The sequence below is a fragment of the Microtus oregoni genome, unplaced genomic scaffold, assembly GCF_018167655.1.
Source record: "Microtus oregoni isolate MIOR12 unplaced genomic scaffold, Mior012 000079F_ref0000094, whole genome shotgun sequence".
NCBI lineage: Eukaryota > Metazoa > Chordata > Mammalia > Rodentia > Cricetidae > Microtus > Microtus oregoni.
Window position 1 is genome coordinate 1,986,782 of NW_024544537.1, and position 23,276 is coordinate 2,010,057.

General features: G+C 38.0%; 1 protein-coding gene across 2 annotated transcripts in view; it reads right to left on the reverse strand.

The window, feature by feature from the left end:
- Window positions 1-23,276, reverse strand: part of Dmd (dystrophin) — a 1,759,261-nt gene that overhangs the window by 394,275 nt on the left and 1,341,710 nt on the right. For both annotated transcript variants that reach the window (XM_041642825.1, XM_041642826.1), the window contains 2 exons: window positions 10,285-10,457; window positions 1,834-1,990 (listed from right to left, as the gene is read on the reverse strand). In XM_041642825.1, the coding sequence (XP_041498759.1) occupies window positions 1,834-1,990; window positions 10,285-10,457 (330 nt within the window). The remainder of the gene's footprint in view (window positions 1-1,833; window positions 1,991-10,284; window positions 10,458-23,276) is intronic.

A 23,276-nucleotide genomic window follows, 5' to 3' on the forward strand; every position in this document is an offset into this window, starting at 1 on the left:
TATGGACCAGGCCTTCCCACATTAATTGCTAATTAAGAAACTGTTCTACAGGCTTCCCCTACAGTTCAAACTTATGGTTGCAGTTTTCTCAACTGAGGCTCCCTATTCTCCAGTTAGTCTAGCTAGCGTTGAGTTGATAGAAAACTAGCCAACATAGTCAGGGTTGTCCAAGAGATTTGCAAAACATAGAAGCTATTGGTTTTGCCTTTGGTTGCCACTCCCCCAGGATTTGGAAGATAAGTCCCTACTGTTGATGATGCCATGCGCTTCAGAAACAGGGCCCAGAGGCCCTTGACCTAGAGTTGTCCTGAACATTTCTTTCCTCTGGACTAGACAAGCAATCATCCAAAAAGGCGACAATCAACACTCCTATCGGACCATAACATCTATGAACCACAACAACCACCACATCAACCAGCATGGCTCCATAACCTTAAGGGTGTAGGTATGGCATGTCTTCCTTGGCAGTAACTAAACGCTCTCCAATTGGAGTTAAGACATCCTCAACAGGAGGGACCCATACTTGGTACAGGAAGCTTAGCCCAACTACCCAGGGCTATTGAAGTCATGGATTGTGGAAGAAAAACTACAACCACCACTTTAGCAAAACACCATAATCACTATCAACACTCTAAATATTTATCTTTAGAACCACAGACAAAGTGTAGTTCTCACCTCGAATGAAAAGAATTTCTCTTAGCAACAGACTGAGTCAACAACAGAAAACTACAACAAAAGTTGTTGGGGCCCCTACAAAACAGTTCCTATACCTACGGCTCAGTAAACACAGAAGAAGATGAGGTAGAGTTTAAAAGGAAGAGGATCAGGGAGTTTGCCGTGAGACTGCATTAGATCGTAGTGTTAGAAGTGATATCCATACAGTCTCTTTACCATGACATGTGCTAAAGAAGAACAACAGTAGATCAACCAAACAGGACAGGAGAAAGCGCACAAGGATTTAGCCCCTAAAAAAGAACTGCAGGAAGCTAAGGAATGCTAAGATGTGAGAAATAGTCTTCTCCAGAGAGAAACACACCAATTGGTTATCCAGTGCCATACGCTCAGTGCTGAACACATATACAATTAGCACTATACAGACTGAGCAGATTATATGTAGGAAAAATATTTATGAAAGCATGCAGTAACAAATAATGCTACAAGAAACCAGAAACTTAAGAGAGAAAAAGGGTACATACGAAGGTTTGGAGGGAGAAAATGTAAGGGAGAAATTATGTAACTATTATAATAAAAATTAAATAAATGCAATATATGGATCTCATTTTGATTATTAAAATAAAACAGAAAGCATAAAAATGTGATATATGTATGAAAATGGAATATTTATGGATATTTGATATGATGTAATTACTGCTATTTTATAGTGTTATAATAGCACTCTATTTAATAAAAAAGACATATCCTTCTCTTTTTTGAGATACTTCCTAAAATATTTAGGAATAAATGGAATATGCCTGAGATTTTCTTGAAATGACAAGAGAATGAATAGAGGCATAGAAGAAATAAGACTGTCCATGAATTGAGGATTGTTGATATCTTGAAAAGCACATGAATGTTTGTTGTAATGTTCTGTCTACTTTTATAAATATTCAATATTTTCCATAATAAGAAGAATTTAAAAATAGACAAAAGGGATATTACTAATGCAGATATATTTGACATTTAAAATATAATGGGCATGAGCTATTTATAATTAATCATCAGATGAAGTGACTAAAATACTCCTCTCCCATTTAATTTTTAATTAAAAAACAGTTTAAAAATAGCCAGTTAATGCTTGCTATGCACAAATTATTAGTCTCTAAAGCATCCTACCCTGTGTACATCATTCTGCTTCTGAACTGCTGCAAAATCACCAGCAATAGGTGCCTGCCGGCTCAATTCATCGTCTTTCAGCTGTAGCCACACAAGAAGTTCCTGAAGAGAAAGATGCAGACGCTTCCACTGGTCAGAACTGGCTTCCAAATGGGACCTAAAAAAGAACGGGAGAATACTGTAACAGAATATCTAGAAGTATAATTGATGAGTCTGTTAATTCCATTTCATTGGTTAAATATTGCCCCAATACACACCTACTTTGAGCTATATAGCACAGCTGTCAATAACCATATAGCTACCTGATTTTACAAGTTATAAACAAGGTGGGAGCATTCCAATGACAATTTTCAGGCAAGACCACGTTCTGCCATATGTTTCTTTCCATATGCAGAATTCTGAGACTTTTGGAATGGCCTGCATGCTGGAATCAAATGTTTTCCTATCCTGTTTCAGCCAATGATTTTTTAATGTTTCTAGTAGAAAACGTCTTAGACCCAGTGACTAATAAAACCCCTTTAGTTTTCATGTGACTCATACTGGAATTCTTTCTGTTTTGAGAAATGGAAAGGTCTTTCCCCACACTCCGACTTTTCCATGTCTTCCACCCTGGGCAGTCTTTCCCTTTGACTCCTTTAGTCTGGTATCCGGTCCTTTCTGCTCGGCTTTCCACATGCCTCGCTTGTCCTTCTAGCCTGCTTTATCCCTCTGCACCTTTTGTTTTTCACCAAGTTCCAATCATTTTTTTCTCACTGTTCCCTTTGTGTAAAATGTACGGAGACCAAAAACTCACATGGAAGAGAAAGCTTCCCCTAAAAATGAATAATTTAGTGCTTTCCCATCAGCTGGATTTAGAACATGTTAATTCTTAGAAGCCATGGAGGAATACACAAATAACTGATCTGTGCTATAAAACCCACATTTCATTTGAGGAGGAGAAACTAAATTAATGAAATAAATCATCATCCAGAAAACAAAGGGGAAAGTTACAGTGCTTTATCCTCAGGTCAATCTGCAACCATGCTGCATCACTTACGTTTGATCAGCAAGCACTAATTAATTCATAAAAATTAATGCTGCTTATAACAGAAATACACTAAAGTCTCTGGGGCTGCCAAGAAATTTAAGGCAGAGCAGCTAGGTAAAAGAACATTTCCCTTGTCTGCTCAGTAACTTAGCCTGACATTTCCAATATAACTCTCTTTCTGGCTTTGAACTACCAAAGTTTGTACTTACTACTGAAATTAAATTGTTTCAGATTTTACAAAAGACACTCTAATGAAGACATAAAGGTCTTTAAAATGTGTAAATAAATGTTCAATTTGAGGAATATGAAGAAAGCAAGTGGAAAAGCTCACAAAGATATAGGCAGAAAATATTAATTACAGCATTGCTTATGATTGTGATACACTATAAACTGTAAATATTCAATGCTAAGGGATTTCTTTCTTCTACAATGATAATGTCATACAATGAATTCCTATGTAATACTCAGTATGATGGCATATACAAATGTTTATGCATATGGAAAATGAGAAAGTGGGTTAAAACAGGAAATCTTTTTTTCTTTTGTAAAATGTTTGTGTGTAGCTAGGCATACACTTGTAAGCCCATACTTGACTATGCATGGAAATATCTGAAATGACAACCAGGTTGTCTTTCTGGGGTAGATTTGTCAGATTTTCTTTCATTTTTATACTTGTCCAATTTGGAAGAATGACAATTATATAAAACGTGAAGTCTAATGAGTACTGGTCACAAGGATTCTCTGCAATGTTTGAAAGTTACAGCTGAGTTCCGTGGAAGGTGAAAGAAGCTATCAGACAGGATGTTTTGAAAGGTAGGCAGTCAGAGGCACAAAGAATAGCAGTAAACAGTAGAGAAGACACTGCTTAGAATATTTATTTTTTGTCTTTAAGTTGCATGAGGCATGGGTTACATGTAATAGGAAGAAGAAAGGGCATGAGGACATCCAATGATTGTCTTGCATTTATCTGGTATTTGAAGCAAACTAATGTAGTGGAACATTCCAACAGGGAATTTATTACAGGCCTTTGCCCATGGTGAGATCACAGGCTGCTGCTTTGGCTATATGGGGAAGTACTAAAACCCCATTTCTAGGCCAGGTGGTAGTGGTGCACACCTTTAATCCCCACATTCGGAAGGCAGAGGCAGGCCAGTCTCTGAATTTGAGGCCAGCCTGGTATACAGAGTGAGTTCGAGGACAGCTAGGGCTAATTATACAGAGAAACTGTCTCAAAAAACCAAGCCAAACCAAACCAAAAAAAAAAAAAAAAACAACTCAATTTCTAGGTTAAATAGTAGTGACTGTTCATATGTAAGTGAACAAACAAACACTTTTGAGTTTTGTAAGGGCCGAGAAAACAGCTTTGAAAGAAGAAATTAAATTCTAAAATATCTAAGAGGAATTTAGTAGCATGAGTTCTGAAGGCTGCGAGAAGCCAGGAGAAGCCAGTCAAGACTGTTAACAGCACAACAGCAAAAGGACTTGACACCAGAAGAGAGGAGAAACTGTCAAGCATCTGGGTGAGAAGACATGTCCTGAGGTTTGGGATTTGTTGAAATTTTAAAGTGTTTGATCATTTTCTTAAACCAGCTTCTTACTAGCCAGCCTGGCTGGTCTCTGACTGTTTACGTGGATCAGAGCAGCTGTGACCTTCCAGAGACCCACCTGCCTCTGCTTTCTGAGTGCTGGGAGCCACGGTGCGCGCGCAGCACCACTCCTGACTCTATGTGGGTCTTTGAGGTGATTGAAAGGCAATCTGAACCGAAGGAAACTGAATCTTAGCATATTAATCCTGTGAAATATTTCTGAGACATTTGTAATATATATGCTGAAAGAAACTACTGGTTGTATTTTAATGACTGCCTATCAAAGACTTCTAAACAATTAGCCATTTTCTATGTTTGAAAAGCTATCTCCTGGGAGAAAAAAAAAAGGATTTGGTAACTGCCTTTCCCTGTATTTGGAAGTATGTTTTGTTGTTAGTAAAAGATGTTAGCATTAAGACGAACCTTAGAGATCACAGTTTAAACACCCCATTTTGCAATTGGGGAAAAGCAGGACCAGAGGTCTAAAAACTACTGCCAGGGTATATCTGTTATATAGTCATATTTCCAAATGGGAATTGAGAATTACAAGGCACCACCAGATAAGAAAAAGCCTTATGCATACTGGTTTTAACCAACTATTTTAAATTCCAGAGAAAAATGACCTCTTCTCAGTAGCCAAATGTACTTTATTTATCCCTACCCACAGAATAGAAATAAAAAAGAGAGTTTGAAGAGATACACGGTGTCTACCCACTTCATATTAATCTTTATTAGTGAAGACAAGCTCTTGGTGGCTACTAGACTCTTAAAAGGTAAGTGCTGATCTTTGAAAAACAGAAAATTTTCACAAACTATGAGGTTTAGCTAAAATATAGGACTTTTAGGTGGACTGGGATCTATGGCTAGATATTTAAAGAACTCCTCTGTGACAACTCTAAGAATTACACAACATGATAAAGTGGCCGTTATTTCTCGAGATACAGATATTTCAAATGTGATTTGGTTGATGCCTAGTTTGAAATCCTTAATAAAACTTTACTCCGAAAAGCACACATTCTTAAAGCAAATTGCACTCTATTGAATTCATTTTTCACTTTGACTTCCTTTATAAAACTAGTGATGGATCTCCGTACATCCTGCGTGCCCCTGTGTAATATAATAGCACGTCAGCAGACACAGAGAAACGGGATGGATGCAGAAATAACGAAGAACTGCAGAAATAAAGTGGGCGCTGTGGGGCTTTAAGTAAAGAGACGGAATTAAACTCAAAGAGAAGTAAACATTTTTTTTTTCCCAAGCTGGGCCTTGAACTCCAACTTCCAACATAATTAGCATTCCAAGAGTAAGGAAAAGGTCAGATATTCTCAGTGTCCAAGTTGCTTTTATTCCCACTCAAAAGTCAAAAGGCTCTTCTTCCTTTTGCACTTTCTTTGTTCTCTACCAGAGGAAAAACCCCTCTCTGTTCTAACTGCTGCTACCAAGTACTCCCGAAGTGATTCATTGTTGCTTAAGAATGTTAGTGTTCCTGTCTCTCAAACTAATGCTCAAAATTTAATAAACATGAAATTCATATAGCATTTACACATTTCTTCTGTCAAGCATAAAAATATAAAATATAAATTTGCTGAAGTTATATCAATAACTTATTAAGTGATTCTCAGAGTGAAATTTATACACAATAATGTGGGTAAAATCTGAATACAGGTTAAACAGAATTTCATAAATATTTCTTCTGTAAAAAATTCACTTGTTCACTTTTGAAATTCTTACTAGTTTGAGGGCAAAGTGAAAGGTTGTGGATATGGGCTATTTTGGTATGAGAAACACTTTTCTTGATTAATGATCATTCTGGTATTGGACAATCTCATTATTCACTCTGTGTATGTACGCGTGTGTGCAAATGTCTCTATAGAAGTAAAAATATTACTTGATTCCTATCTTTTATCTTCTTCTATGGAAATATTTACTTATTACTTATCGTACATCTTGTGGCCAACATGTGATATGATAATGAATGCGGAATGAATGATCAACTCTTCTCAAATGAGACAATACATTAGTTCTACATAATTTCAAGCACTTTTTCTCAAAAACATTCTATTTACTTTTGGATACTCTGTTTTACAAACAAACCAGTGTTTGGAGAGAAAGAAATTGGTAAAGAGCTTGCTGAGCAAGCATGGGGACATTTCTATGGATCCCTAGCACCTATGTTCATCCAGTCATGGTGGTATGTATCTGTAATCCCCAGGCCCAGGGAAAGAAAGACAGGTGAATCCCTGAGGCCATTAGCCATATATTCTAGCCAAATTGATGCGCTGAAGGTTTAATAAGACATTCTGACTCAAAAAATCAGGTGGAGAGTGAATGAGAAAGACACTTGTACTGACCTGTAGTCTTCTGCACACGTGCATATACACACAGGCACAGGTGCATACACACGTGCATATACCCACAGGCACAGGTGCATACACACGTGCATATACCCACAGGCACAGGTGCAAACACACGTGCATATACCCACAGGCACAGGTGCATACACATGTGTGAGCATGTACAAACACCACACACAAACACAACGATTTGACTGAGTTTTTAAAGTATTATCCCAGAATTAGTAGAGTTGCAGAATTGGAAGAGAAGCTGAAGAGACCATCTGTTTCTGGTCAAACCTCTTCATTTTAGTGTCTCATAGCATTAAAGTACTTAAGCAATTTGCTCAAGATGACATGTTAGGTACTCAAAGCATCAGAAGAGAAAAAAAAATATTGCTATAAAAGGATTCTATTCTTTTAGACTTATTCTGACTTTGCACTTCTTTCTTTTGTTTGTTTATTTCTTTTTTCTTCCTTTCTTTTTTTTGAGACAGAGTTTCTCTGCATAACTCTGACTATCCTAGAACTCACTCTGTAGACCAGGCTGGCTTTCAACTCAGAGATCTACCTGCCTCTGATCCTGAGTCCTGGCAACATCTCTCTCTCTCTCTCTCTCTCTCTCTCTCTCTCTCTCTCTCTCTCTCTCTCTCTCTCTCTCTCTCTCTCTCTCGTATGTTTTGCAGGCTAAACCAAAGATCTTGTTCATGTTAGAAGAGCACTCTATCACTGAGACATACTTAGTCCTTCAAATGTCAATTAGAATAGTGTATAGTCCTGGAAAGAACTGGTAAAGAACAGCCCATATGGGAAACACCTGTTGTAGAATTTGAGTCAAAATTTAGAGAGTTATGTTCCAAGCATGAGAACCAGTATATTTCCCATACACATCTCTCACGAGAGACAGGAAATTGCTAGAAATCAAGACTGTTTTAGAAAGCAGAATCTAGTAGCTTTAGAGTTCCATGTTGGGAGCAGCTAGAATGTTGCTTGGTGAGAAAGAAACACAGTGGGGGTGGGGCACAGGAAGAACAGAAAAGGGAAGAAAAGGAATGAGCAAGATGTGTGCACAAGTCCAAAATTTTTGAACTAAGGAGTAATGTGATGGAAATTGTGTCCTAGGTAGAATATTTCTGTACCGTTTGCTCTTATTGTCTGAAATACACGAATGGTTTCAGAAGCCCCCATGAAACAACGAGCCCACTACATTTTCTAGTAGATAATGTGCTATAGTTTGCAGAAACAGTGTTGTTTTCCCAGGATATTTTGAAATATTTTTTTTAAAAAAATTGTAGTGACATTCAAGATAAAAAATACTTGAAGGGACAATCATTTCAATCTTCCTTTTTTCTTATTGCATAATGTTCCCAATTACCATCTCTGCTGTGCCTCTGCAGTGGAATGTGTGATACCCCATTCCAGTCACGTATTACACTAAACTAACGCATGTGGATGTGAAGAATTCTTTGCTTCTTATAACTGAGGAACTACAATATCACGGAGACCTCTTTAAAAGCTAAGACCATTGATCAGACGATTTCAATTGCAGAATTCATAGCACCGTACATAAGGTAAGGTAACTGGTTTTTGCTTGATTAATGCCAGTAAGAATTAGATGACAACAGTTGACATATGGAAAATTTCTGAAAACAAAGGGCTCATATGTTGCCTGAAATGCTGTATGCCGCCTCCAATTCTTTTTCATTAAGTTCACATGCAGTAGAGAAAAGATATCCAGACATTTGCAGTTATCGCCCCTTTCCTTTTCTTTCCTGTAAAACGGCAATTATGTTTTCTTTTCTCACTCGTTGAAACATTTTTTTCCCCTCATGTTTTATTCTTTTTAAGGACCGATGTTACAAATGTGGCCATTGCCATTTTATATTTTGGCCTGATTAAAAGTTTAAAATATAGCCAGCAAATAAGCCTCTCTATTTTTGAAAATACCATATCCCACTGTTGCCTCCAACTTATCACTAACATGTAGATTTAAAAAATCATGGACGAAATATTGAGATAAATATTGAGATTCTAGGATAATGAGTGCAAGCTTGCAGGAAAGCCTTGCAAAAGCAGTTCTCTTCTGTTCTTCGAAATCTGTTATTCAAATCAATTTTTAAATAATGATGTCTTTATTAGTGAAAATTGCTTTATTCTACACTACAGAATACTATGATGATGAAAAGCTTATATGATAAAGTTAGACTCACTGTGAATAGGTCTTAAAGATGCCCTTTACTAATTGGGTCACTTTTGGAAACTTATTTAACCTCTCTGTCCCCCATTTGCTTCAAATGCTAAGAAAGTATTAGAAGGAAATCTACCTTTCACTATTGCTGAAAGAATCACAGGGGCCAAACACTATGAAATGCTTAGAGCAGTGGACGGAATATAACACATAGCCTGCATTAATTACTAGCATTATTATTATTTTATTGTGGGTAGAGTTTTTACAGCAGTGGTTTCAACTTAATAAAATCTTGTGTTCCTCTTCCGTGTGAGGGTTGTCTGTTGGAATTGCAGACAATTTACGCTGACTAGAAAGAAGGGGCAAAATGCTTGTTTGTAGTCATACTACCTCAGGCTAGTAACTACTCCCGCTATTGGATACATTTCATTCTAACTATTATTAAGCTCACTTGTCTTTTTATACCTCTCTTCATGACCACTCCTTTCATAGCCACTGTTGAGAGTACAAAAATATGCTTAAAAATAAGTGGATTAGGAAACCCAATCAAATAGAAAGTGGGAAGCTTGCTTCTCGTCTGTGCATTTCCCAGCTCCTTGGGTACCACTGGGCACTTAGCAGCCCAGCTCTGCTCTTTTGTCCCCCATATGCTTATATGAGCCACACAAAGAACCCTAGCGCTTCCCTTTACCTTCTTTAGCAATGATGCAAGATATAGTCATTCATTTCTCAAAGCAGACTGACAGGGCAAAGAAGAAAGTAGGCAGAAAATCAAAAAGTTTAGTGTACCTACAGGCGATATGCTTCAACAAAATCTAAGAGATCAAATGATAAAAAATTGCTATAATCTCCTTAGCTGCAGGAACTCTGGAGAGGGTGTCTTTAAATTGTTAATTATAATGTGTTCTGCCTTTTAAAGGATGTCCTTTGGTTATGCGTTCAGTGTAATGCCAAAGAGAATTCCATAACAAACATTCACTAATTTTATTGCTTTTTGTATGACACTGTGATAAGCCAAGAGAGAACTCTGAAATTAGGATCGCTGTGTTCCCCATTTAAATTTACTCTAATGTCTTAATATGCATCTCTCCTGTGGTTATGAAACAGTCCCATTTTAATCTAACCTGAACCCTCAAGTATCATTTCCATTCCAAGCAAATGAATGATTCATTTATTCAAAATAAAATGTATCATTCTGAAATTGGGTGATTTACATAAACATACGAGACATTAGCTACCTGTGCTAGGAAAATGAGGAGAATTTTGTCATCTTTATTCACATCTGGATCCCCCCAGCCCACCCCAATTTTTGCCTACCTAATGTTGAGAGACTTTTTCCGAAGTTCACTCCACTTGAAATTCATGTTATCCAAACGTCTTTGTAACAGGGCTGCTTCATCTGAACTTTCCAGGGACCTCAAGATTTTTTGGCCATTTTCATCAAGATTGTGATAGATGTCCGTGTGAGCTTCAATTTCACCTTGGAGATCCTACCAAACAGCAGGAAGAACACATTCAGAATTATCAAACAAAGAGACTAGCTGTGAATGTAAATTTGGAGAACTTATTAGTTCAAAGAAATTCTAATTTTACAATTTGCAGAATACACCCTGCGTCATTTTTCTTGGGGTCCTGCCTCATGAAGTTATTATGGAGAATAAGAGTAAATACCATATTAGATGTAATAAATGTGTTTCTTATTTTATGAATTAGAAGTAATACATTTATAGGACATTTCATAAGTTAAACTTTCTAGTCCATGAATGAAATATTCTGATAAACAAAAATATATATGTTTTATGAAATAAAATAACATGACAAAGGAGATCCCAGTGGTAATCATTTCATTACAATGTGAGTCGAGTTGTACTTTCAAAGCACCTATGAATCCACTGTGTTGACTGTGACCATAAAAGCATGGAAAAAAAGGATAACAAAGGTTGTACATAGTCCAAAACACCAACACATTAATGGGACTCTATGAGACAAGAACATCTTCTTGAAAACATACATTAAATTCCCCTTAGTGTTATAGCATCATACACATATTACAACACTAGGCATTGATTATTAAGCATTTGATACATCATTTAAGAATATTATCATAGTTTCAGGCTCAGCAGGTCAAAAGTGTCCTTGGCAAGTTAGGACCTTGGTAAGAGTTAAGAAAAGAGGTATGCATTAAGTTTCATTCGTATAGACAGAAATAAAAAGACATCATAATATAAGAATCTGACCTTTACATGATATGTCTTCCTGTGCAACATTTTCAGCTTGAACCGGGGACTACAGCACTTATCTTGTTGCATAGCAAACCTAAGACAACCCAGAAATGGAATGGGCCCTGCTTTAAAATGCCAACTTTGCTTACGTTCTGTCGGCAGAATGAGTTTAAGAGCACAGGCTTGGACAGTCAATAATCATAATCAGCCACATTGTACTGCTGGCTAAATGGTAGCCAGGCGTGTGGATGTGGGAGGGACCTCAAAGAATGGAGGCCTGGAATATGCAACTGACAGTTTGTATTAAACAGCCAACTTTTCTTATCATTTTGCCATAATAAGCCAGAGACATTAGAAATTCATTTTATATATGTGTTTCCCTCCTTGTTCCCAGCAGAACAGTCGAAGCCAAAGGAACATTCCTTAGAGAGCTGCCGGGCTCCAGCATTCCATTCTGCCTACACAATGAATGGAGGCTTTGTACGTTATTTGACTTGCTCTTACAGATTTGTATGCTTCTCTTCAACAAGTTTAAAAATTCATTCTGAAGCTCCAAAAAATCAGCTTGATCTGTGTGGCTTAAAAAGTTTTCTTTCCCCGCCCCCCATCTGTAACTCTTTCTAAAATTTAATTAAATGTGCTGCCGCAGTAAAGAGGGAAGTGGCAGCAATAACATGATAATAATTCTAAAGACGTGTCTCCTGTTTCCGGTCACATTCACTTGCAATGCCGAAGTTTGAGAGCTGCAGAAATAAGGTAGATGGACCACAAATGTTTCTTGTCACTATTTTTGGCAGTCAAACTAGCCCTGTTGGACTCCATGTACTGGAAGAGGAATATAGATGGCATGAACTCAGATGCTAAAGGAAGGAAAATAATAAAACAGATGGAAGAACATCTATACTTATCACATAAAACTTGGGGCGGTTTGGGGATGTTATAGCTGGATTTACAAACTAGAAAATATAGTAGAAAATTATTCATGAGTTTCTTGCTGCATGGAGCTTAATCAGATAGACAGCATTTCCAGGATTTTCTTTATTCTCTTTCAGTCTCTGTGGGACACTGGAACATATTTCTCTCTCTCTCTCTCTCTCTCTCTCTCTCTCTCTCTCTCTCTCTCTCTCTCACACACACACACACACACACACACACACACACACACACACTCACTATGTTGCCCAGGTTGGGCTAGGACACATAATTTTTTCTCATTCTTCAAAATTATATTTTTACACGCATGCAACACCATACTTAGATTTTTTTCTCCATTTTCTAAATCTATATGGTAGACCTGATTTACCATTTCTTCAGCAAAAGAGAAAGGTGAGCTTATTGAAGTTAGGGTAAATACCAGACCTAATTTTGCGAGCATTGCCTTACTTCACTTCTTTCTCTCTCCCTTTGTTTGCAAACCACCTAAAGTTTTTCTTTCCCCCAGGGGATGCATTCAGGGAACCAAAACAAATCCTGTGCATGATATTCAGGGAAACTAACATATTATCTCTCTCTCTTTCTGGAACTGAGCTGATTCTTAGGGCATAACATATGTAAGGCCTCTACCACCACTGAGATACAACCCCAGTTACAGAAAATAATTTAACCAATGGAATGACTGTGTAAACATCCTAGGTATATAAATGATCACACATTTGATTTTTTCTATCTTGCCCTGATAGCAAAGACCCTGTCTTAATTGCTAGTTACTTAAACTCATATGCAATGGGAAACCATCAACATGTTTCTTTGCTGAATAAGTGAGGAATTCTGAGGTGCAAACAGAATGCCGATTCATTAATGTGCTAATTTTCTTCTTTTTCATGACTGAGTAAAGTCTACTGCATATAAATATCTTTGTTGTCGCATTAACAAAGAAAGGAACAGAAAATGAATAAGCAAGTATTTATCTAGTACCAATTATTTGTTTAGTCTTGGCATCATGGGAAATATAGAAGGAATGCAAGTGATAGTTCTGTCTTTAATTTTAAACACCAAGTGTGTGTTTTTCTTTGAATTCATTTATATGATCAACTAAATATTGATGAGGAATTCTTGCCAAATCTCATAAACATTAGGAACAAAATTCCTCCTTTCAGCAAGGAACACTGCCTGAGATACTGTGTTAGTGTTGGAAGGTAAAACTGACGTCACTTACAGTTTTCTATGGCATGATGATAGTGTCGAAGAACAAGCTATAAAGGTGCCATAAGGGCTCTGTGTGTCACCGAGTTCTTCTGAGTCTATCACCGTAGTTATTGCTTCTTCGCCCTGGCTCCTGGTGAAGCACATCTCATTTTCTATGTGTCGCAGATAAGAGAAGTTTAACTGACTTGCTTACAGTCACTTATCTGGCAAATGTTACAACTGGGAAATTGATCCAGTTTTCTTCACTTTGCCAGGTTCTATGCTGTTTCTCCTAACATATTGTGTATGAGCACTTGATGAATTCCACAGTAGTTATTGAAGCTTCAAAAGGAAACTGCACTGGTGAAAGAATAGAAGGCTGGGAGATAGTATGAATATATTTGATTAAAACCCCACACAAAATATTTGCTCACATGGGTCCCTTGTTTTGAGTGAAAAATGAAATTCTGACTACATTTTTCATTTTGCCACACACCATTCAGGAAAGTACACTGAAATTGTCTCTTTACTATAAAATATCTCTGCTAGGAGAAAAGAAAATAGCCCACTGATTGATCCTTTTGTTTACAAGGCCTTTGGGGCAATTAGTTTCATCAGCAATGACGTAAAATATCAATATAAGCAGAGTTCTGTCATATTCCTTTGGGGCGGCAGACTAGTGTTCAATCTGTCAAACTATAGGACTCACACACAGTCTTGAACCTTAAGTGAATATTGTTGGGGGACACAGGATTCTCTCTTAAAGGTTATAATGGAGATTTTTTCACGACCATCAGGCAGTGTGAACTATAGGTGGAGAGGAAACATAGATGCAGCAGGTAGGATGCGACATAAGTCTATTTGAGTTAAGCTATCAGGAGGTCACTGGCCTTAGGCTGGTATTAGACTTAGGAGACATAGAAAAGCAACAAGTTGGCAAAGAAAATAAATAGGATTATCAGAAGATAATCAATCTGAATACAAGATACTTTTCATAAAAAATATTAGTTTTATTTCCTTTCTGAACTAACCAGAAAAAAATCACTCAAGTCATAGGTACTACAACCATTTTGGGATAACTGGCTTTTCTTTGTTTTCATTGTGATTGTATTTCTCTAGGCAAAACAATAGCTAGTGAATAGTGGAAAATATTATCTATATAAACAGCAACATACGTAAGACTTATGATGAACTAGGCACAGCTCAATGAACTGTACATGCCAAATCTTATTTAATTTTTTCAATAATGCTCGATAGCAAACACTGTTACTATCTTCATTTTCTATGTAAGAGAATGATTTTACAGCACTGTTAAAAATGCCCAAGATCACATAGCTAACAAACAGTTAGCTGTAAGATTTTGAACCTAGATACTTATACTTCAGTAGTTATGATCTTAACCATAAGGGTACATTTCCTCTGAGCTTTTAAATAACTGGTGGTAACTTTTCCTATTAATAATACTCCCACGTGAATTTCAGTAAATATAACATTGCTGTCAGGTAGTGAAAACTATTATTGTTTTCAGTACTCCAAGAAGGACGTGATCTTATTCTGCAGTGTGTTAAATAGAACTGAAGCGGTGAATGGAGATACAAAGAGAAGAAACATGAAGTTGAGAAAGTAAGTGCAAATGGAAAAATGCTATGCACTCCTGGAAAGGAAAATTGTATAAAATCTCTCTATAATTATGTAGAAAGTTCATCAGTGAGCACCAAGAAGGCTCAGGCATTATATAAGAAATCTGACCAGGGTTTACAGTATCAGTGAGTGGGTATGCTACTTCAGGTAGGAATTTTGGAAAGACTACATGCCCTCTTTTCCTGGGAGTCTAATCTCTTGTTATAAATTCTCTCTTTTCAGCACCCAAGGAAAGCATAAGGCAAAGCAGCTAAATAGGCGTAAGTTTGATTCTTCCTCTTCCTTGTTCCCCTTTCATGTCTCCGGCTTCACTATATATTAAACAATACCTAAATAGCTGGGGTGTTTCTTCAGATGCTCCAGGGAGCAATTTTGTAAAATCTTTTGCACAGCATCCAGAACACAAGTCTTTAATAAATGATAGGCAATAGAAGGCCTTCAATTAGAAGGAGGTCCAGATGGAAACCAAGAGATAAAAACAAGACTTCATGAAATGATGAGATGCTTCTCGAGTCAGAAGAAATAGATGGAATTTAGAAAACAGGGAAGAAGACATTATAGGTAGAGAGACTAGTGTGGAAAGCGCATTAATGTGAAAGAAGCTTAATTTATGAGCCGTGGGAATAAATTGCGGTCTCTTAATGGAATGGAAAATGAGTGGTAGGGAGAAATTGAATCAATCAAGTTCCCTAAATTAGATAGGTGAGAAACCTACTTAGAAAGTGATTGAAAATAAAAGTTTGTAACAGAAAGTACAAAGGCAAGATTATTAAATATTTTAACTATGTCATTCAACATCTAGAATGATCTTTGATGCTTATAAGCAATAAGGCAATCGTGGAAGATTATTAAATGTTATACCATTTTTCATAGAAGAAACCCGAAGAATGAAGATAGTAACAGTGTTGTACTCTCCTTTTTATTATCACAAGCAATGGATGACTAGACTATTTTAAATCATGGAATTTTCTTACCTATGTATATAGAATTAATTTTCTTTTAAATAGGATTCAGTATATTAATTCAGCCACTATAAAAACAATAGTATGGAGAGTACCGAGACAAGTAAAACACAAAATTACCATATGAATAAACAATCCAACCCCTGGACAGATATGCAAAGGAAATAGATTCAATGTGCCAAAGAGACGTCTGTGTCTTCATTTTACTGTGCACTATTTAGAAAGCGTTAAGACATGAACATACTGTAATTCTTTATGAGTCAATGATTACACAATGAAAACATGTTATTAGATACAATGAGGTAGTATTCACACATAAAGGAAGTGCAACCTCATCATTGACCAGAACATGAATGAACCTAGAAGACAAACACATACTGAGTGAAATAAAATAAAAGTAGGATGAGAATTATTACACAATCTCTTTTATACATAAAGCAATGTAAAAAGGCTGAAATCATAGTTGAGAGTAAAGTCACAGTTATCAAGTGTTAGGTGAGGGAGCATACAGAAAGGAGGAGATGCTGAAAAAATAAAACAAAGTTTTCAGTGGAAATGAACAATAAGCTTTAAAGGTATTTTAAGCTGTCCAGTACAGTAAAATATTTTTCACAAAAAGAATATAAACAAGCTAGGTCATTGAGTTGCCATTAAAACATGATGCTGAACTCCATAGATAAATACAATTATGGATTATTAATTAAAATATTTTAATTCACTAGGCAAATAACATTCTCCAACTTCAAGATCATGGAGAAATGAGGAAAGAAACACAGAGACAATAAAAACAAATGGCTATTATTGCTCTAAAAATTGCAGTATGGCTCCATTGCCTCTGATGTTTTGTGAGAGCACTTAGTGTATAAATAATTAAAAGAACAGTAGTTACTCTTACAGCTTACTAAGAATGAAGAGTGACCTGATTTCCAAGTGTGTATAAAGTCAGAGACAATATCCAAAGCAGGGAAGAAGCTATCCTTATGGGCTAATCATTTGAGAACATTGTGAATTGGGAGCCTTGGGCTCATACAGTGGGGCTCTCTGTATGAGTAATAATTATGGGAAACATCACTTGGCTTTAGAGTCAAACAAAATAATTAATAATCACAATGATGGTTCTGCATTCATCAAAGAGAGTAGATTGTTCCGCAAACTTGAAGAGAAATGCAGCGTGCATGAAGCAGTATTCTCCAACACAAGTGCTTCCAAAGGGTTTTACTATTTTAGAGAAGTTGAATAGCAAGCACATAAAATTCCTTTAGTTTGATTATGTTCCATCCTTCATTCAATGTTAGCTGTAAATTGCTGAACTTTCCAAGTGTAGACACACAAAGACAGCTACACAAACACACCATCGTGGGATGAGAACAGAAATGAACTCGATATTTTCATTGAGAGTTCTTTAAAAAATTTTTTATGGATTCTTTGGGAATTTCATATCATGTATCCCATACTACTCAAGTTCCAGTCCTTCAGTATACACTGTCCAACATTATCACTTCCCTGCCAAAGAAAATGAATAAAAATAGAAATTAAAATAAAAAAAAATCATGTTGTTTCTCTGTCTTTAGCAATCTACATCACTTATTCGTTCATTGGAGTCACACTGAGAGCTGTGATTTGTGGGGTGTCATGCAGTATATCCTTTTTTCCAAGCAACTTTACTTGTAAGTGTTCATTGCAGTGAGTCATTGGTCTGTTTTAAGGCTTCTGGCTTCTGGAACACTATCAATACTGGACTGTCACCAAAACTGCTCTTGAGGATCCTGTTGTTGCCTCAAGTCAAGGAGATCCTGTGACTCTCATTCTGCAGGTCCAATCCTTTCACGTGCTTCAGCAGGTCATAGGTGGGGTAGATGTTGAGGTGGGTCAACACAAAGCCCTGAATGTTGGCCTGGCTAGTAGATGGATTGCTAGTCCCTGGCCTCTACCAGGATACCCCCTCCATGAGGGGTGGGACCAGCTCTCCCTCATCCTCACCACTGGGGTCAGTTCTTGTGTCCACACCACCAAAGGCAACATTATTTTTTAAAGTTACTTAGCTTTAAAATGTTTAAGTCTAACCCTCATTCTTTAAACTCCATTTATTCCACAATACTCTCCAGCACTATTGCCTTCTAATTTCATGTACTAATTTTTGAGCCAACTCAGAGTGGGCTAACTTTTAGACTCCACTTAGTGCTGCCCATAGGTGTATTAGTGCAGGACCATCTACCACCAGAAATTGCTGATAACTCCTCAGGTATGGGTAGGACTTTGTGATAACTTCCCTCTTCTATGCTAGGATTTTCTCTGACTTGGGCTTCACAAGGTCTCTTGAATTCTGTCACAACCACAACTGTATACTGATATGTGCAACGGCCATGCTGTAGCAGCAGATCTTTAAACATGTGCCTGCCAAGCAGAATGAAAGAACCTAGTTGGTCTGGCGTTTGCAAATCCCTTTTAGTGATTTATTTTGCCTGCATGTTAGAAATATATCAGTCTGGTATTACCTGAACAGCAGACTAGAATGAGTAAAACATAAACTTTTTGCCAAGTTATCCATATGAAGCAATTAGACTGTTTTGACCTTTTAAGGACTTTAACCTAGCCACCTAAGGTTCCTAGCTAGATCAGGACACAGACTTGAGGAGAGAGACACTATTAGGAGTAGCTTCGTTTCTCTTCCATGTGTGTCCATTGCAATTCTGTTTGAAGCAGCAGAATGTCATCCCAAGGGAAGGAAGCAAGAGTCAATTTAAAGACTTGTTTGGCTCAGAGCCAGGTTACTCCTGGTAACTAAGGAGTGTGTTTTCAGGTCTACTGCATTGCAATGTGCCTTAAATGCTGGGCTACGGATTTAGGAGTCTGTAAGCTTTGCTTTAAAAAAAATGGCTGTTATTAACGTCCTCTGAGGCTATTATCCTGCAGGGTTTGTTGTCTTTGCTTTCATGTCTCACTTGAAAATTCTCACTTTCAGCATGAGAATAGCGGAGAGAAGGGATAAGCTTTCTTGCCTCAGTACATTCCCAGGTGCAAAGCTTGATTTCCAAATCTAATCTTTGAAAATGCCAGGCCCAGGGTGGATTCCTCCTGGAGGAAACGGAGCAAAACCTCATTTGTCAGACTGCCTTAAGCAATTCCATATTGCATGGTTATTCTTTACTTTACAGCTAATATCCCCTTTTGAGTGAGTATATAATATATAATATAATGGTTATCTTTCTGGGTCTGGGCTACCTCACTCAGGATGATGTTTTCTACTTCCACCCACTTGCCAGCAAATTTCATGACGTCATTGTTTTTAACAGCTGAGTAATACTTCATTGTGGAAATGTACTGTATTTTCTTTACTCATTCTTCCTTTGAAGAACTTCTAGGTTATTTCTAGTTTCCAGTTTTTGATATTGCAAATAAAGCTGCGATGAACACAGATGAGCAACTGTCTTTGTGATATGATAGAACATCCTTTGGGTGTATGTCCAGGAGTGGTATAGCTGGGTATTAAGGTAGGTCAATTCCTACTTTTCTGAGAAACTGCCATATTGATTTCCAACATTGTTGTTCAAGTTTGCACTCTTACCAGCAGCGGAGGAGTGCATTCCTTGCTCCACTTCCTTTCCAGCATGAGCTGTCACTTGAGCTTTTGATCTTAGTCCTTCTGACAGGTATAAGATGGAATCTCAGATTTGTTTTGATTTACATTTCCTTGAGGAACAAGCTAGTAACCTAGTATAATGGATCTCCCAGGAATATGAGGGAGAGTCTAGCAATGGGGTATACAGAGCCTGAAACAGCCATTTCCTATAACCAAACAAGGCTTCCAATGGAGGGATTTGAACTCACACCAGGCCACATAACTTTTCCCCTGCTGACAAGATATGCTGGAGTAAAGGTGGCACAGAAATTATGGGAGTGGTCAATTAATGTCTGGTTCAGCTTGAGACCCATACCATGAGAGGTAACCCACCCCTGACACTGCCTGGAGGGCCAAGATCCAGAGACTGAACAGCCCAGAGGCCTAGGATAGAACCAGATGTAACTGGGAATTAAAAAGTCAATGAAATGATTCCTAATGATATTCTGCTGTACTCATATATTGTTACCTTGTCCAGTTGTCATCTGCTGTGGGAACTGCTTCAGCCAATAGCCCTTAAGATAGCTGCCCACTTTGGACATGGTCCCATGTACTATAAATGCAGGTGAAAAGCATGCAAGCATCTCTTAGCTTACTGGTAAGGATATGGTATCTATCTCTTTTGGTAGCTACATGGAGTCTCCCTGACTCCACCCACTCTCTCTCTTTATCTCTGTTTTGATTTCCCATCTAGCTTTACTCTGCTAAGCCATTGGTCCAAGCAGCTTTATCCATCAACCACTAAAAGCAACACATATACAGAAGGATCTCCCACATCACTCATCAGAGAAACTTCACCCAATAACTGATGTAAATCGATGCAGAGACCCACAGCTAATATTAGGCAGAGCTCAGGGAATCCTTTAGAAGAAGATGATGGAAGGAAGAATTGTGGGAATCAAAAGAGTCAAGGTCAGCACAAAGAAAACCTCACAGAATCAACTAACCTGGGCTCAAAACGGCTCACAGACTCTCAATCACCAACCAGAGAGATGGTATGGGACTGACCTAGTCCCCTCTGTGTAGCTTGCTTATCCTTGTGTAGCTTGGTGTTCTCATGGGACTACTAACAGTGAGTGTAGGGGCTGTCTCTGACTCTGCTACCTGCTTCCCTCTTACTGGATTGCCTCATCTAGCCTTGATAGGAAAGGAGGTGATTAGTCTTATTATAACTTGATATGGCATGGTTGGCTTAGATACAGGGTAGGCCTACAATTGTTTGAAGAGAAAGGAGGTGGAGTTGATGTGGGGTAGGGAGGTTGGGGGAAGGGACTGGGAGGAGAGGAGAGAGGGAGAAAAAATTTTATTGGGCTGGAAAAATTAATTAATAAATAAAAAAACCTGTATTCTACCAGATTAAAAAAAATCTAAAAGAAAAGAATAATTTTATCAATAGGTATCACAAATCTCACAAATCAAAGCTAATTCAAGATCAGATAAACAATTTAATTAGACCCAATTTAATTCTAAGCCCCTGTGAGATAAAAGTAGTCATTAATTCTTATTGGCTCATTCTTACATATTAATTTAACCCATCTCAATTAAACTGTGTATAGCCACGTGACTGTGGCTGACTGTGGCATCTGTGTACGGTGGGCTACATGGCTCCTCTCTAACTCCTCCTCCTTTCTCCCAGCATTCTGCTTAGTTTTCCCCACCTACCTAAGTTCTTCTCTGCTACAGGTCCAAAGCAGTTTCTTCATTCATTAATGGTATTCACAGCATACAAAGGGAAAGTCCACATCACAACCATGTTCATTGCAGCTTTTCTCATAAACCGAGTGCAGTGGAAACTCCCTAGAATTTATGATGGTTATCCTAGCGAGGACTTCTAGATTTGGAGGATAGGGATTCTGAATTGGCCATTTCTTGTAACCAGGCAAGGCTCTCAGTGGAATGACTGGGTTCCATTCAGCAGAGTTGTTTGTCAAGGGATTCCCAGGGAGATCCCCAAACAACCCAGGCTGATGCTAGAGCAGAGGCTTGCACTCTGAAAATGATCAGCAGGGCCCCTTTGCCTAGGACAACTTGCTCATAGCTCATTGAACATAAAGATGTTGAGTTATTACCTGCATGGAGCCTTCATCCCCAGGTTCTAGTCTCTTTAGTGCCTGAAGGTACTCCAAAGAGAAACCTGGACCGCACTCCAGCCATAAAACCCTCAACCTACAATCTGCCCTGCCTGCAACATGTACTGTTGCAATGGTGGTACAGAACTCATGTGAGCAGTCAATCAATTTTTGGTTTAACTTGGGGATTATGCCAGGAGAGAAAGCCCATGTCCTACACTTCCTGGATGGCCAGGAATCAGAGACTGAATAGCCAAGAGACTTAGGGTAGACCCAACTTCCCCCCAAAAAAAAGTTCTGATGGACTCATAGATTGGTGCCTTATCTAGTTGTCATCAGAGAAGATTCCTCTGGTATAAGATGAGAGCAGCCCACAGGCAGACATTAAGTGGAAATGGAGTCCAAAGTGGAGGTCTTCATTGGGTCCCTCCCCTCTGGGTTGAGAAACCCCACAGAATAGGGGACAGAAAGATAGTAGTAGTCAGAGGGGTTAGAGGACACCAGGAGAACATGGCCAATCCCATCAACTAAACAGGACTCAAGTGGTCTCTGTGTATGTATTGTGGCTATTACCTTGCTGTTCTCTGGCACTCCTAACTTTGAGAGTGTATGTCTTTTTTACTCATTTGTCTGATTTGTAAAATATACTCCTGTTGGGTTGTATTCTCCAGTCTCAGTAAGAGTTTTTTTTTTCCTTGTCTTATTGTATTTTGTTTTGTCATGTTTGATTGTTGTCTCTTGGAGGCCTGCTGTTTTCTAATTGAGATGGAGGGGGAGGGGAAATGGGGGAGTGGGCACTTAGGAGTGGGGAGGAGTGGACAGCCAGGAAACTGTGGCCTGGATGTATTTTATTTGAGATGAATCTATTTTTAACTCAAAACAAAAAATGAAAAATAGTAATAAAGTAACGTAGTGACCTTATCTTGTTTAAGCTTTAAAGAAACTGCTCTTTGGAGATTTAGAAAGGTCGAAGATGAAAGAGGAAAGAACTGCATTTGTAGTCCAGTCCATCCACTGCAGCAGGAGATAATGTTGGCCTTGATTGATGTGATCACACAGAGAAGTAGACTGGTGGGCGATATTTTTAGATTCTAACTTCTGTCACTTATGTTTTAAGAGTTTGAGAAAATTACAAAATATTTTAAAGTCTCTTTTTATATGTCATCTATAAAGAAGGCCCACAATATCTGGCTTATCCTATTTGGTAAAGATGTGGGTAGAACAGCCAAGTGTCTAACCCAGTGAGTGTTCATTAGAGTTGAACGGCTTGTTCTGCATCCTTCTGGCATGCCTCTCACCCTGTTAGCAGGGAATATATAAACAAGATTTAAGGAAAATGAATACCAGATTCATAAAAATGCAGGTCATGCCTGTAGGCAGAGGCTAAGAGGAAGAGCCAAAGAAGGTCAAGGGATGAAATTTAAAGTGTACAGAGAAGCCACTGACTGTTCAGGAAGTAGCCTGCGATTATATTTGATCTTATAAAGATGAGATTTCACTACCGCTTCCTGGAAACCAGTAAAACAACAAAAAAAACTATTGGGCTATGATTATCGGGAAGGCAGTTTTAACGAAAAATTGCAGCAGAGAGAAAAAAGAGGTCAGGTATCTAGACGACAGTTCTGACCATTCATGAACAGCAAAGCAGGCATTTTCTTGTGAACTTATGAGC